Source organism: Echeneis naucrates, chromosome 7 (genome assembly GCF_900963305.1).
Source record: "Echeneis naucrates chromosome 7, fEcheNa1.1, whole genome shotgun sequence".
Taxonomy (NCBI): domain Eukaryota; kingdom Metazoa; phylum Chordata; class Actinopteri; order Carangiformes; family Echeneidae; genus Echeneis; species Echeneis naucrates.
In genome coordinates this window covers 10,866,903-10,883,629 of record NC_042517.1, presented here as the reverse complement: position 1 = coordinate 10,883,629, position 16,727 = coordinate 10,866,903, and the positions used below count along the sequence as shown (strand labels likewise).

The window sequence follows — 16,727 nt, the reverse complement described above, 5'->3', positions numbered from 1 at the left end:
TAAAATACACAATAACCTGTTTATTTAGAGCAAAACAATAAAGAGAAGGCTGAAAACAAAGAATCAAAGACATCAGATCCATGCTGTAGTTCTTAAATATTGCTTAGCGTGAGTTTCCTTATGAGAAAAAAATCTGCACATTCCATATTATAGCACAGTATACTACTTATTTTATCTTAAAAATGCCCCCCCTAAACATTTTAGAATTATTTCTGAAAACCATTTCCCCTCACTTGCTGACAGAAAACCCGTCTCATTACAGAGCATTTGCACAAGCACCGAATCAGCTTCCCTCAGCTTTGAGCAAAACAGGGAGAACTGGAAAGGTTTTCGGTTGCAGTGTTTCACCAGCTGGCTCTTAGTTTTTATTAAAAACAATGCAAAGAAAGATCTCTAATTGCACCAAAACCTCTTCATTAAATGGTTCCTTCCCATTCGACTGTGAATCTTTTTAAGTAGCCTAATTGTGAGGCAATGTGAATGGTCAGCTGAACCTTGATCAGAAATCCCACTTTGACCTATCCATGTATCAGCAGCCCTAAAGCATAAAGAAATCTTTTGATACCCTACCACACAGCTTATGCCTAGCGGAGGTCCCTCCAGTCACCTATTTAAATGCACTGAGGACTTCAAATGGCCATGAAAATTGTTGAATAATTGAAGGCAAATATTGGCCAGCCTGCAGTCTACAGCAGGTCCTGAGTGCCAGGAAGTGGTAAACTCCATGTGCTGAGCCCGTGCAGTCAGACTGCACTGTCAAATAAGCAATAATGTGTCCCTGGACTCCTGATTCATCTGACCACAGCAGACTACATGGTGGCAGACTATTGAGTGCGACTTGCAAGGATCTCAGTTTCACCGAATGAGAAGAAATAAAAACATGCTTCAGGTCTTTCCTTTCACCTTGAAAGGTATAAGCCTTTTAAAATTCCACATTTAGGATGCTACTGAGCTTAATATATGTACATCTTAACAGATGTTGACATCTTTGATGTTGTGTTTGCAGCAAATGCAGAAAGGGTTTTGTTCAGGTTTTTTTTTTTTTTTTTTGCCTTGCATCAAAATAAAATACATGGAAATTCCTAAAGCTGTTTTCTAGTTAAATTACACCTTGCTAAGTTGTGTTGTCAGCTCTGATCTATTTATTGTTGAGGGGAAGACAACACCAAATGAAAGGGCCCTTAGATCCAAAAGAAAGAACAAGGTGAAAGTGAGTTTTACATATAAAAGGAAAAAACAAAAAAGGGATTGTGAAATTTATTATTGGTTCCAAAACCTGTGGAATGACCCCTGGACCTCCATTTCAGATCGATCTGTGGGGAGATGAATTTTTTAAGACATAAATTACACCTAATGACGACACCATAAAAAAGAACAATAATGGAAAGCTATTCTGTATTTCATTATACTGTATTATTTGGTGCACCTGATACACACAGTGCCTGTTTATGAGTCACCGTATTAGCAGATGCTCAGCCAAAGCATTTGCTTTGACCTTGCCATTCTCATTGGGGCATGAAATTACGGTGCTGGCACCTCGATATTACAGCTATAAATACTGTAAACTGCATATCTGGGCTACGTTTTCTATTGTCTTTCAACATAAACCTGATCGGTATTTATTTAAAGGAAAACCCATTGCTCGTCAGGTTATTTACAGCTCTATTTTCAGTGGCTCATATTCTCTGGGTATTTTTTAAGGGCAAAGAGGCAGCAAGGCTCCTACATTAAATCCCTTTCTCCAATTCTGGCACTTCTGGACTTTATGGGTCAAGACCCAGGCCGGACAGCCAATTATAAAAATTGCTTACTGAAATATTTTGGGTGGTAAAAGGTGAATGCCTTCTCTGCTGTCCTCCAAGGTCTGAATTATGAAGTTGCCCTTGAGTGAAAATTACTTAGATTTTGAATAACATATTTAGAAAAAAAAATGCATGGCAGAGGTCATAAATAGATGGAGGTCAATGGGTTATTAAGAAGTCGAGCACAAATTCAACCTGCTTCTCATGCCATGCTGGTGAGGGAGATTCTACATTCTACATGTCATTTGGTTGTGTACAACTGCTTGAAAACGGTATGTCCTAAATAATGACCACTCTCATAGAGTATTCATTTATGTATTAAAAAAGCGGACTCTGCTCTCATTTCCTTGCTTTATCGCCCTGTACTGATGACAAAGTAGGCAAGGCCTAGGCTAGGTGGCGCCGTGGAGTAATTTATAACCACATCAATCCCTTTACCTTCTATGCAGGCCTTGGTCATTGTCATTTTTGTCCGAGAGGTGAGTCACATAACCCCACTTACAAAGAGGATCCTATTAATATCTGGAATGATGAACCTTACCCTTACCTTCATACCAGGTAAGGTAATAGACCAACAGCCTACCTGTGTTCCCTGTGACCCTCGATCACTGGCCCTCTACTCAGGGTGAAATCTATTAGGATTATTTATTCAAGTCAATAACAACTGGGATGGCATAAAAAGGAAATAACTCAAGCCATCATTTATGTCTCACTGACAGAGGATGCACTGCTGCTGATTCACTTGCTGAATTTACCTGTAATGCAACAATGTATGTCTGTCTACTACAAACTCTCCTAAACTGCTCTCAGTCTGGTGACTGGTAGCTGTGAGATGTCATTTTGGGGGCCAAAGTCAAAGTGACATGCTGAAAGCTCGAAAATGTTCTTGACTTTGTCTCGAGAATTAGAATTTTTTGGTAATTATGTGTGGAACTGCTAATTGTCTGGGCTAAATGGTGGCTCCAAAATGGGTCCCAGTGCACTTTAGTTGTTACATCTGTTAATTGTAGAGGACATAGATGACACAATTCACTAAATGATAGTGTAGCCCATTATATTTCACTCAAACAATAAAATTTACTCAATCTTGGCGAGGAACAACTAAAGCAAAATTGCTTCAAGATGGTTGCAAGACAGTTTAAATGCAATTCATTTCCCTGACTCCTCTGCAAAAAAGAGAAAACATCAGTGGGCTTAAAACTTGATTTATAACCCGTTTTAGTGACAAAGTTTCAATATTTCAGCCAGTTTATTCAACAAGGACTCAAGAGGGGCAGCTAGAAATATTGGACTGCATAATTGCCAATTCATACCCTGAAATTGACAGTTGAAGGAAGACAGAAAATTATATTTTTCAATGAATATTGAAATAAACCAGACTATTAGGATCTCTTCGGAAAAAAAGGAAAAGTAACCAGAGAGGCATCCTTCAATGTAGATTAAGGCACAAATGTGCGGAGAAATAATATGCACGAGCGAGATTATTGTGTAAAGATTCTGCAACATGTAATCAAAGCGGACCCTATTTTCCCCTTCATCAGCTGTCCAGCGTAAGTACTGGCAGCAAGAGGAATCCAATTTAAATTCCACTCTACCAGGAGATGGTATTGTTTCATTTTATGTGTGCTTTGACATTTCTGGCTGTTAATATAGAGTAAAATCCAGAAGTATTTACATAAATATGACATTAAACTGTATTAGAAATTAAGACTGACACATTTGCTGTGGTCGACTATGGGAGGAGGAGGCTGATTGAGTTTCTAGGTCAAAAGGTTGAGAGGACAATACGAGCTGTGCACAGAAATTGAGTATTTGAGTATTGGCCTGTTAGGTTTAAGTAAAAGTTAACCGTGCTCACTATCTTACTATGATTAATGTAAGACAGAAAATGAAATAACTGATCCTGAAGTATCACAATCATATTCTATTAAAAATCTTTGTCAACAAATTCTATATTTTTTTTAATGGATGGATGAGTGATACTTCAAAGAGGAACTCTCATCAACATTTAGACCAGATTTACGGCATGTAAACTTGAAAAACATGTACCAGCAATGAAATGTATCTTCTAATGTAATGCCTAACGCATCATATACATTATATATAATTTACTCTGAATGTAATCGAGAAGTACAACTCATATTGATGAGTGCTGCAACATCGTAAATAAAGACATTGAAATATATCAAATCATTTATCCTGACATAGAAAGGGCTTGATTATATAAGGAATGGTGCAAAATGATCAAAATTTGACTTTTGATTCATTCAAGGACGTGATTTTTACACTGAGCTTATAGTCCTGTACTTTCCTGAAGTATGAATATACAAGATTTTCTAGTTCTCTCATGTACGACTACATTAAGCAAGTAAAGAGTTCTCCTGTGATACAAATTTGTGGTACTCTAGTATACTTTGTGCTCAGTGTTACATTACTCTGTTTTCTCTCATCTTTACCCTCTCTCTCTCTCTTTCTGAGATCAATGTCCTTATGCAAATCCTGAGTTCTTGTTTAGATGTACAGTGGAACAGACGCTGCGAAATAAATTGGCATTAAAGTGTCATACATATTTCATGGACTTAAAGTGCAGTAAGAGCAAACCATTTTGGATAGCGGAGGTCTGTGGAGTTTACAACAAAGCAGGAAGACGAAAATGAGGTGTAGCGTGACATCATTTAGTATTGATGGGGCCTTAGTGCATTTGAGATAACCAACAGTAGATTGTGAACATGCTTTAGTTGTCAATAATGAGACACAAAGACAAAGAAATTTCAAAAGATACCGAGAGTCATTAGAGCCAGATGAGATGTGTGTAGTAGCAGCCGGCAACCATGGATTTGGTTTCAGGTTACCCTCCCCAGTCATGGAGCTTTTAGGCTCACTTTTCATTGTTTGGCTACTCTAATGCTGGAGGCAAAGTCCCCCAGCACTGCAGAGCTGCAGTCCCTTAAGTACTGAACTGTTTTTACGAAGAACTGATATGAAGATACAAACCACAAAGAGTTTATCTTGGGTAAAGTCACATACTCTGTGCAAACTGTCACTATTCAGCCATAGGCCGACTGTAACAAACACACAGAATAACACTGCATATTTCCACTGCCGCATTATATTGAACCGACTTAAATGAGTTCAGAGTAATAAAACTATTTGCAAGTTTTATTGCACAAACAATATTCTACCATGTGTCAGAAATAATTTCAATGAATTGCAAAGAAATTGAAGAGCCAGCAAACATTTCCACCATCCCTGCTTAGAAACCTCCCTGTGTCATCCCTCAAATTTACGATAACAGTTAAATTAAGTAAAAGGGTTAAAATGCTGGAAGGCAATATTGATAATTCCATTGAAAATGCAGAGAGAGTTTGTCAATATTAATTTTCCTGAACCCAAAGGAGCATCCCAACTCATGTGTCATTTATTCACAGGGCCTGAATCATGCACTCTGAAGTTAAAATCGACCCCTATTAGACCCCCCCAGGGCAAAGAGCCATGGCCACAACCTTTGACCCTTGCAGACTAATTTTACCAAATAAATAAATAAAAAAGAGTAACTCATCTCGGGCCACATATGGTTTTTAAGGCTTTCAGAGCTGCATCCCACAGACATCAGAAGCAAATCAGAATTCTCTTACCTTTCTTCTTCAGGAAAGCTTTTCTAGTGGCCAAGGGACTCTGACGTACTTTTGGGTTCTGTAAGAATTTTACCGCAGTGGTAATCTGGGAAGAGACAAATATGATTTAATTCCTCACAATGAGATATTGTGAGAAGGAGAAGATAAGGCGCACAGGAAAGTGATGCTTTAAACACTACAAGCAACAGTGTTTAAGAAAAAAGGTTAGTTACAAATGCAGACATCCCCCCGCCCCCAAAAAAGAAAAAAAAAAAAAAAAGTATAAATGGAATCCATTTGATAGTTGCTTCTAAGCCCCAACACCCAGCGGTGAGGAGAGAGCCCACCTGACCACTTTCCAGCTAAATGTGGAGAATGACCAAATCAGCAGTTATAAAATTAGCCCATCAAGAGTGCTGGACAAATGGAGTATGGAGCTTAATTTGCTATTACCCTCTTAAAGACAAACTTCCATTCTTAAGTGCGCAGTGGAAGAAAATCTATACTTAATGCAGAGGTGATCATTTGTATCTAATAACTTCAGAATCCTAGGCTGAAAACTTCTGTAATTCTTCCAGTTAAAAACCTGCCATGATCAAATCACCTGGCCTGAATGTTGTAATGACTTGAAACGTTAATGCACTAGAACGTTAAATAGCATCAGAACATCAGTAGTTTTAAGTGCACTGCGTTCATCGATTCTATTATGTTTTCCTTCGAGATGCACCTTAATTTTCCACCCCAGTATGCATTTCCAAGAATTGGAGGGAGGAAAAAAAAAAAAAAAAACTTCCTCAAATGGCATTAAAACATAAATTTGAAGTGGGCGCCGTGAAGTGGCGCCTCCTAAAATAGATAAATATGTAAGAACACAGAGAAAGAGGAAACACACTGGAGGGGAGGTTTAGATGACTTATTATCGCACCTGTGGTCCCCATGATTCAATTGTAAAAGTCATCCCTCTAATAGGTTGAAAGGTTTTGATTACTCTTCTTTTCTTTTAGTGTTGAAAGATACAAAGTGATTGAGCGCCCTGCCAGTGGTAATTCGTTTTGGATAATGCATTGCATACACTATGAACCCGTTTCAATCCAAAAGAATTGCAGTTTAAACTTGTCCACAGGATAAGTGTGGCAGGCACGCTGTGTAAAGAGCTGCATTTCTGTGACAAACAAACAGTACAGTGCAGTTTTCTTATGAATACAACTAACATTCCTTTCGTTTTCTGAGAAGCTTAATCAGAAGAAAAGACTTCTCTTCTCATCAAGCACACATGTGAAAATACCGCAAGGTGCCTGCAGACGTGCTGCAGTATACCGAATTCACGGTAATGAAACTTCAATAGTGAATTTTATCAAAATGTAGCAGATTCATCCCGAGAGATACTTCCACAATTCATTTAGGCACTAATCTACCATTTCACAGTGACACTACCATGACCTTCATATATGCAAGTGTTACATAAGGGGGTATGAAATTTCTTAGATCTCTACATGCTGATGGCTTATTAAAGTCAGTCACCTCGAATCTTCATTGTGACAAACCGATTAAACCATTTGCATGATGAATCCCAAACTGATGTTCTGGGCTCAAAGATACTGTCAAAAAGCAAAGCAAATATCAAAATCACCCCACGCTTGGCAAAGCTCCTCTGTTAAAGTAAGTGCGCCAACAAGGCTATTTGTGGTAAAGGTAAAGGGCAGAGATAATGAACAACTAAAATCTAATATTCTAATATTTATTCCAGTAAATAACAGAGTGATGTAGGTCCCGTGAGAGGAAAATGACCTAATAGAGGAGGAATATGCTGAATGAGCACACCTTGTTTACATTCCCTTAAAATTTCAGTAGCCAAATATTGACAAGAAAATTGTGTCAATGTTAATAGGCATAAGTATGACATCTTAGTAAGGACCACAGCCAGCTCAAAAGCAAACTAATGAGGTAAATGTCCATTTGGTTAAAACTGTAGTGGTAGATCTTCAGGGAGAGGAAAAGTGCACTTCTTAGCAGATGACATAGATGCTTTGCACAAGTTCCACCCAGACAACTCAATCAATTATAACCACATTGCACAGATTTCAGTCTTGTCTTGTTATTGACTTATGGATCACCCCAGTTATAGTGTTGGGTAGCACACAACTGGGCTTTTAGGGGGGTAAGATGGATGACAGTACAATGGACATTTAGGTTGACAAAATAAATAACTAATCATACATATGGGGTGATTTTCCTTCCTTTCACCAAACTGAAAACAATATTTTTGCTTGAAACAACAATTAAGCAAGTAGAGTAGACTACTTGTGAAGCTCTGACTGCGAATGCACCGAAGTGCTCCATGTTAGCAGCAATAATCTTTGTAAACCAGATAACCAATAAAGTGTCAGGTAAAGCTGAAAAAGAGGCGAAAACTCAATCATAGGAACAGATAACATTAACCAACACACTTAAAGACAGTAAAGTTGATGAAAGGACAAGATTAGAGCAGTGTTATTGAGTTTGAATTGGACAAGACTTTCCACTGCACTTGTCTGAAAATTACAACTGTGATCCCTTGAATTGTGAGAAATGAGGACAAAATCTAATTATGGTCGAACTGCATGGGTTGGAGTTCTGAGGAAATGCATGTAACCAGCTGTATATTTTTGCTCTAACTAGTAACATCACTTTAACATAATATACAGTAAAATCTATGGATTATTTGGCCAGTGTACATCGCAAAGTTCTGGGATGTGAGTGGTAGAATAATCCAGACTGCACTGAAACAGCAATGCGTCTGTTTTCTTTTTCTTAGCTGGTTTCAATATGTGAAATAAACTGAAAAAACAGACAAGAAATGCCTCACAAAAAGGATTCAAGTTTCTTGTTTTCAGTCTTAACAATTCAGGCCACCTAAAACCACCAATTATCTGACAATTATTCAGAAATGACAGTGCTATAGAGTACAAGGGAATTTGTTTGTAACTGTGACTTTCTAATCTTTAAAATTCACAGATTCCTGTTGACACCTGGGGCAAAAACTTGCGTACCTTTTAATCAAAATACTCCACATTTTAGTAACCCAGGATTTATCTAAATTTAAAAAAAAATCATCCAAAAGGCAAGAGATTTTTCAAAAGCAGTGAGTCACATTTTTGTTCTCTTTGTCATTAAATTGTCACATAATTTTATCCATGTCATCTGTTCCACTAAAAGGTGTGCACACATTTTTATCTGCCACAGTGAAGATATTTGGAGGGTATGATGGAACTAAAACTTGGGCGTGGGGGTGCAATGGAGGGGCTAAAAGGAAATCATTATGAAGTATGGGATTCAGTCTCAGTGTGAATCAATTCATTCCAAATTGCCCCAGCCTGTACATTTGTGGAGAAGTGCCCCTGATATAATAATACACTGATAGACATGAACAAAAATTGTGTTAAGCTAGTCTCAAATTTCGCCCCCGCAAACACACGTTTGGAGGACCAAAAGCGAAAGAAAGTAAGAGACGGCGAAAAATGAAGCTCTATATTAATTTGGTGCTTTCATGGATGATTTGCTATCAGGGGCAGCTGTCTTACATGACTTAACCCAATACCTTTCTGATACCAGAGCCCTGCCAGAAAGGAATTAAGTTTTAATGCAATTACTATATTTCCTTTATTCAACTGACTGCTTGATGTAGCCAACAGTGCTTTTTAATGTATTTAAAAGAATAGCTTTAAATGCCGTTCTAATTGTGACATCTTTCTGCCTTAATGTGACCTTCACTGAAGGAAGCAAGGCCTCGTGGGAGCTGCTATAGAAATTATTGACTCTGGGAGACATCAGGAAGTGAGGCGCAGGCTCAACCATTTACCAAAGCTATATATCTACACTTTCAGACACTCCAGGCTACATCAATGGCACTTCTTGAGTTGAACTGTTCTGAGAATGACAGTACAAAAAAAAATTGATTGTCTTCAACACTTTTGGCTAGTGTTTCCCAGAGAAGCCGCAACACTTGAAAAATAATGAACCATTACTGAAACTGAACTTCTAAATCAGTAAAATCTGATAAATGAATACTGGTGAAACATGGTCCGTTTCTGTCCCCCCCCCTTAGAGACTCACGTCTTTATGTTAATGTCACTGTCAGTAAAGACATCAGAAAAGCAAGTAGTTTTTTTGTCACTCATTCTCTAAATGTGGTCAGACTTAATTAAATAATCCCAACTTTTGAAATGTAAAGGTCAAAGCCAACTTTATAACAGATGGGTCATGGAAAACTTCATTGACATTTGCATTGCAAAGGTTTAAAAATAACATACAGCAGTGTATCAGTGTCAGAGCCATGGGCAAGGCTATAGTCATGACATCAAAAGTGCATTATGCAATTTTTGCAAAGGGGGGGTTGCTGGTGGACGGAAATCAAGCTTTTTTCAAGACCGCTGCGTGTACAGACCAAACTTTCCATTCAGCAGCATTTCCCATTCAGAACTCTATCATCACAAACATGGAAAGGTTGAGTAGGTTCAGCGGTAAGAATCACTGGGGGCTAAAGTACATTTGATCCAATGAAGTCACCATCAAACTGTAAAAACTGTGCAGAGTACAGATAACACAGATAATAGAGCCTTGGGAGTCATGCTAAGGCTATCAGGAAAAATTGACTTTTTCCTTAGTCCCTTCTCATTAGCAGCTACAGACAGAAATTCTTACTGTGGTGTGTAAACTGTAATCACATATTTTATGATTCAGTTTTCTGGCTATGCATGATCCAGTCATAGGCCTGCTTCACTTTCTTTGTAATGTAAATTTAAGGAAAAAGTAAAAACTAAAGTCACTAGGTCTTATGTGTAATTTGCAAAAATATTATTAATGCATTCAGGATCTGCTTATATGATAGAGAAACAAAAATATATTAGTCCAGCATGAGCAAACATAGTACCAGCCACATGTTTTAAAATAAGATGAATCAACATCAAAGCATCACTCAGTCTTCTGAAATCTGCAGAGAAATGCGTGGCATTCAGCCAATTCAAAACTAGCATGAGAGATATGGTATAAAGCCAAGTCTGACATTTCTTAATGTGCAACTGTCAGTCGTGCTGCCTGGGGTTGCCCTTGCTAAACTAGCGAGACAGATGACTGTTTAGATAAAGACATCCCCAGCGGGGCACTCAGAGCCCCGAGAGTCTTGATGACTAAAGAGCAGCGACTCTGTCAGTGACACCTCACTTTCACTTACTTTGGGTAAAAATACTTATATAGCCCACAAATGCCTTCTAATTCAGGTAAAAGGCCCAAACCATGAGTCCGGAGCTGCTCTGAGAGATGAGGGTCATCAGAGATTAACCCATGGCACTTTAGCAGTGGGGGAGCAAGAGGGGAGTCACAGTAGAGCACAACAAACTACTTAGCCACCACAAAACATTCCAGCCCCTTCTCAGCTGCAATCCAGTAATGGATACTTCCTCAGCTCCTCGATTGGTCAAAATGTTTTCATACAATAATTTAATTCTGAAACACATTTACAAAGCAGGAGTAATCAATTTTAATTAGTTGATTTTTTTTCATTCGCATAAAATTTAATGTACTGCCATCGATCTCCTTTGTTCTTTAATGCAGTGCCTCTTTCCTGTAATTCGAATCTTTTCTTTTTCTTTTTTCTCTATTACAGTCAATGATGACATTCTGTGACAAGCTTTTCAGTAGAGGGGGCATTACCATACACAGGAGGGCTCACTTTGGTTCAGTAGAATGTACCTTAAAATGTGGCTAAAATATGACTTCACCGAATAGGAAAATTTAAGTTTGAAAACAAGACAACACCAATAAAAAGTTTACGATAAGATATTAAAAACTGGATACAAACTTTGTTCCATAACTGCAAAATGACTAATGTATTGTATGATATTATACACACTGTTTTGCAAAATGGGATTACAACAATGTAAAATTTTGTAAAAGCGACATTCAGAGTGGAAGGTACTAAATGTGTGGCTTTAAAGATGATTATTTAAAAAACTTTTTGTTGAAATTAATGACAAGATTTACTGATAAGCTTAGCTGACTTTTACAAAAACATAACAATTTAAACAACACAAATCACACACTTTTATCTTACTGGTGGAGATACTAGTGTACAATTTTAAAAACAAAAGCTCAATTGAAGGCAATAAAAAATATAAAATAAAATAATAAAAATGTAGATTTTAAAATACTGTGTTATTGGCCGTAATAAACTGATCTGCATGAATTTCTTAAACATCCTATAAAGTGGAGAAGCAACTGCATGCTGTCAAACACACTGGCTTTTCTTGAAAGTGCCACTGCTGTATGTGTTGTCCTTCATATCATCAAGGCCCGCTGGCCTTTCACGTTCAATTAGCTGATTGAGGCAAAATGCAAGCGGCACCAGCAGCAAACAAGTGAAGCTTGTGTCCAAGCGACACACCACAGAAGTTGTGTTGTGGTGTCAGGAGAGGAACCGACTCCGTCACAAACAACTTACAGTGACAAGCCTATCCTCGTCAGTTGATCCAAACTGCTCTTCCCACTGAGGCAGCCCCCACCGACAGACACAAACACACAAACACAATGTACACACAGCAAAGAAACTTGAAGTGAGCCATTACGATAGGCAAATAAAGCAGGGAGCTGCGGTGAAGATGCAGCAAGTTGGCATCAGTTTTGTATGCAGTCCTGCCAGCCTGCCAAATTGACTAATAAAAGTAGAACAGAGAGGCCAGTGACAATATAGAGCGAGGTGTCCTTTTATTGATCAAATTATTCCCTTCTTGGGTATACTGTGCCACCGAATGAGGCTACGCTCACAAAGACAGCCAGACAGATTGTGACATTCCAGTGACATTATAATCACACGTCAACCCTTCTCCAGTCAATAGGCTGAATGCACTAATCGTGCGTCTTGGATCAGCAATTTCATGGTCTTCAAAGGGGGGCAGGAATTGGTGGCATGACCCCCCACACGGGGTGAGACCCCTCTTTCCTCAGCGAGTGCCACAGAGAGAAGCAGAGAAGGATGTTGTAAAGGGAGATGCATTGAAGGAGGAATGGAACCAGAGAAGATTAACATCGCCATCTACTGGTCAGGGGTGATGCAAATTGAGTCAAAGGGGGGTGGAAAACCTGGCAGTTTACCCTTGTGGCCTGTCTTTCACAGAGACCTGTCAGAAGCATTTAGACACACTTGCCAAGACAATAGGCCACACATCTACAACCAAAGATAAGGCAGACTGAAATCACCCTCAAATGAAGAGGGAACTCATAGCAGTAGGTCTTCTTTTGGGTTTGGAGAAAGACCAAACAGAGTCTGTTTCTGATCAGACTAAGTGACAAAGAAAAATGCTGGCTAAATCTCCTTTCCTGGAGGCCTCCAACTGCCAGTAAGAATCTAACCTCAATACTAAGATGAGCATAAAAACAGTGCAGTGCTGACAGCGTCAGAAAACAATCACCAGGGTCAGAGAAGTAGAGTTCTCTTTCTTCTCATTTAGCCTGATGCCAGAGAGGATAAAAACATGACAGCTCATCAGATCGAATAATAATTCTTCATTTCAACCTTTCTCAACCAGTCAAGTTACATACAGCAGATTTCACTCGTTGTTCAATGTTATAACACAACAAAAGCATGTGTGGCATTTGCTTTATACATAGAACTCACATAAATATTCTCTTTTTCTCCTGGCCTGAGAAGCTGAGACAGAATATCAGGTTTTGCAACATGTTTGTCCAATGCAAAGTGGCAGTAGACGTGCAACATGACGATAAATCAAGTTCACTCCCTTAAAGGTCCATGAAGGTCACTTTAATTATACACATCTATATTTGTGCTCTTGCCTTAGATCTCAAATTGTTTAATGTTTAAAAAAAAATATTTGTTTCTCTCTTAGATTGTTTCTGTTACTGTGTGACCGTCCGAAAATCATCATTATTAAAATTTTATTTCAAGAAACAGGCTTCCTGTTTAATCAGAGCTGTACCTTGCAAAATGGAAAGATTTAATCAGATTAAGGCAGATACAAAAAAAGCAGTAATCAGAGAGGAATGTTGCATATCCCTGCTGCACAGCACCCATTGTTTTTGTCACTGCATGTCAATCAGAGGCGATGGTCAAACTTTAGGTGTCACCACCAATGTAAACTCCAAATCAACTCATGTAGTGATGAGCAAAAATAAATTTTTACCCAGCTCCTCCAAAAGAATGAGGAGGGGAGACAACCAACGACAAACAACTATAATGTCACACAGGGTGGTGCGTTACGACAAAGGGGCTGAGTTGGCAAGCAACTCAGCAGCAGACGTGCACCTGTTCTGACATTTTCTGTCGACCTTGACACAGAAAACACATGACAATGCCACTCTCTGCATTTCAAAAGTACAGAGTGTTTGTTGAAGCCCCTTAGCTTCCCCCTTTCTCATCTCCATGATACCTAAAACCACTTTCCCTCCACACAGTGTGGAAGCAAAGAAAACCATGACGCAGTCCTTCAGATGTGAGGCAGGACAGAAACAAGACAAGTCACGCAGTGGGAGTTATTAGGAAGGAAAACAGGGACTTAAAAGGAGAGATGCTTAGATTCTGAGACATATTTGTAGACCACCAACGACTATTCACGCTTCCCACAGCATTGCAGGCCATGAGTATCTCCCTTAAAATCCCAAATTCCACAGTAAACATAACATGGACCGGACAAAAAGGCCTGTACCTCTCCCCTGTTTATTGCATTTCTAACATCTCCCTCTGACCCTTCCTTTTGAAGATCATGACAAAACTACAACTCATCCGCTCATCTACTACTTTAATCAAAAAGAAAGCAAAGTACTGCTGCCAGGAGAGCTATACAGGAAAACAAATGCAATCTTCCTGTTAATTACTGCATTAACAGCAAGTCGACAGTCTTGACGCACATGCCAGGGAGGGGAGCCAGTCCAGGTGTTGGATAATTGTCAGTTGTGTCAGTGGCTATGGTTGCTTTTTTACTGTGCCAGCCTCTGTTTCACTGCTGATCTACACTTGCGCCCCACCTTAATCATAGCTTTTAAAAGTCCTCTTTCTGCTGAAGACTGCATATAGACACAAAGAAGTCTTGGCAAGGGTTTCTCCATGCTGACTGTAATGGACTTTGGATGAAGGCATAGATGTCTCGCAGTAATAAGTGCCAAGTAAAGGGCAACACAATTCTGAAGATGCACAACTATCCTTAAACACAAAGACTAAAAATATATAAGAAACAAAAACAAAACAAAACATTCAATTCTTGCTACCTCGTTTGAAAAACAAGTCCACGCATCTCCTTTCTGGCAAACGTTATCAACACCTCACAGTAGCCAAAAAGAAGGCTGACAAAGACAGCAGCTCGTCAGGAATGATTCATGTTTCTTTCATTCAGAAAAAAGTCCTTCAGCTGTTGGTAAGGGGAAATGTCATTTGGAGGGGAAGAGATTAATTTACTTTTCATCATAACCAACTGAAAACTTTGCACTTTACTGTAAATACACTTCTGTATCACACATCTAAAGATACAGCAACTGTAGTTGCTGTATCTTTCGATGTGTGATACACAGTTCTTATTTTTACAAGTTTTCAAGATAATTTGTCTCTTTTTCTGTATTTCACTTTTAATTTAGCCTGAAAAGTGGCACACTATCTCCTTTTTCCAATTCCCCAGATAAGCCAGAATCTCAGGGCGCCACACACAGAGAAACTTCGAAATCCCATTAGCATTTTTCTTTCATTATTTTTAATCAAACCCACAAAACTGACACATATTAATTAATATCCATTACCAGTTTTTTGCCCCGCTCCCCAAGAAGATGATGGGGGGAAAAAGAAGCAATTAACTTAGCAAAATAATAATAACCAAAAAAAAAAAAAAAAAAAAAAAGTAGTTTCAGAAATCCCTGATAAATGTCATGAGAGGTCCCGTCTAAGTGTAAGAAGTGTAATACATTCTTGCTGTCATATTCCATTAAACTGCTATTACAGTCTTGATAGAACTATTAGTCACTACATTATTAATAACATTAATGTATTTACATTTTTGGTGTACAAGCCTGCTTTCATGCAATAATTTATGAACCCAACTTCAGATATGTTATAACGTTCTCCATCTAGACTCTTTTGTGTTTATTATTGATTGTGAAAACAGTCAAAATCAAGTCAGATCCCCCCTTCCCTCCCCCCCTTCCCTTAATGTATTGAAGTGGGCTGTTTACATTAAAGGACTGGAATAAAGTGCATTTACATCTGAAGCATAACTTCATAATTTACATTCCAACATTTATTAGAGGTGACAAACGAGCATTTGGTCCACTCGTGCTTTTCCACAATGGAGCACTCATTCAATCCATATAAATTACAGCTGGGCTATGGAGTGCAAGAGCAAATTATTTTATTATATTTATGCATGTATGACTCTATAGGGGGTTACTAAGACAAACAGGGAATTACTTGATTAGGCCAACTGTGGTTAACAAAGAAAGAAATATGACACAGAGGGTAGAGCCAATCAAATCTCAGCATTATTCAAATGTTTGGCCTTAATTCAAATATCTAAAATGCACAAATCTAAGTCTAAAAGCTTTACATCCCCAAGAACTGTGTTTTCATAAAATAAGTAAACTGCAAAAGCTAATTCAGCGACCACACAGAGAGCTGTTTTAAGTGTTCCAATAGCTTACTCTTAGCTATAACCAATATTATTATTCAATTAAAAGAAACTTGCCTAAAAGGCAGTATTATATTACATAATTAGACAGGGCAGCATTTTCGCAAGTGTAGTAATACACTGAGGGAATCCCAGCATTTGAACAAATATCTGGCGCTGTAGGGGAGCTTGCCGACAAATTAACAGCTAATAACTTACTGGGAAGCCAGATAAAAAGAGAAAAAAATGTTCCCCAAAGTGTCAATTAAAAATAATTTTTCCTCTGATTCCCACACTTGTGAAAGCATGATGTCCTAAGAAGCATTTGGCTTAGTGTGCCAAAATTGCATGTTGCTATTTTTTTTTTTAATTCTTATAACTGGATTCATTCACAGAGAAATGGCTCAGCATCCGCTGCAACAGCTCTCCAAGTCTAACCACATGACTCTTGTGAGAGCACTTGCTGGTCAGTGCAGGAGAGAGACAGAAAAACCAGTGCACGGACAGAGAGGGAATTGAAGGAAGATTCAAATACAGGTTCATTAAAATCAGAGGACAGCACAAAAATTAGAAAGATGCTGACAAATCAAAGGGTCTCAGTACCTGAATTACCATAGTCATTTACTTATTAAAACCAGGATGCTTCCTGTCAATCAAGAACCATCACATTCTCCATT

General features: G+C 38.5%; 1 protein-coding gene across 3 annotated transcripts in view; it reads right to left on the bottom strand.

Moving 5' to 3' along the window:
- The window catches only part of pex14 (peroxisomal biogenesis factor 14), a 43,186-nt gene that overhangs the window by 19,246 nt on the left and 7,213 nt on the right, over positions 1-16,727 (bottom strand). For all 3 annotated transcript variants that reach the window (XM_029506513.1, XM_029506514.1, XM_029506515.1), the window contains exon 3: positions 5,438-5,522. In XM_029506513.1, the coding sequence (XP_029362373.1) occupies positions 5,438-5,522 (85 nt within the window). The remainder of the gene's footprint in view (positions 1-5,437; positions 5,523-16,727) is intronic.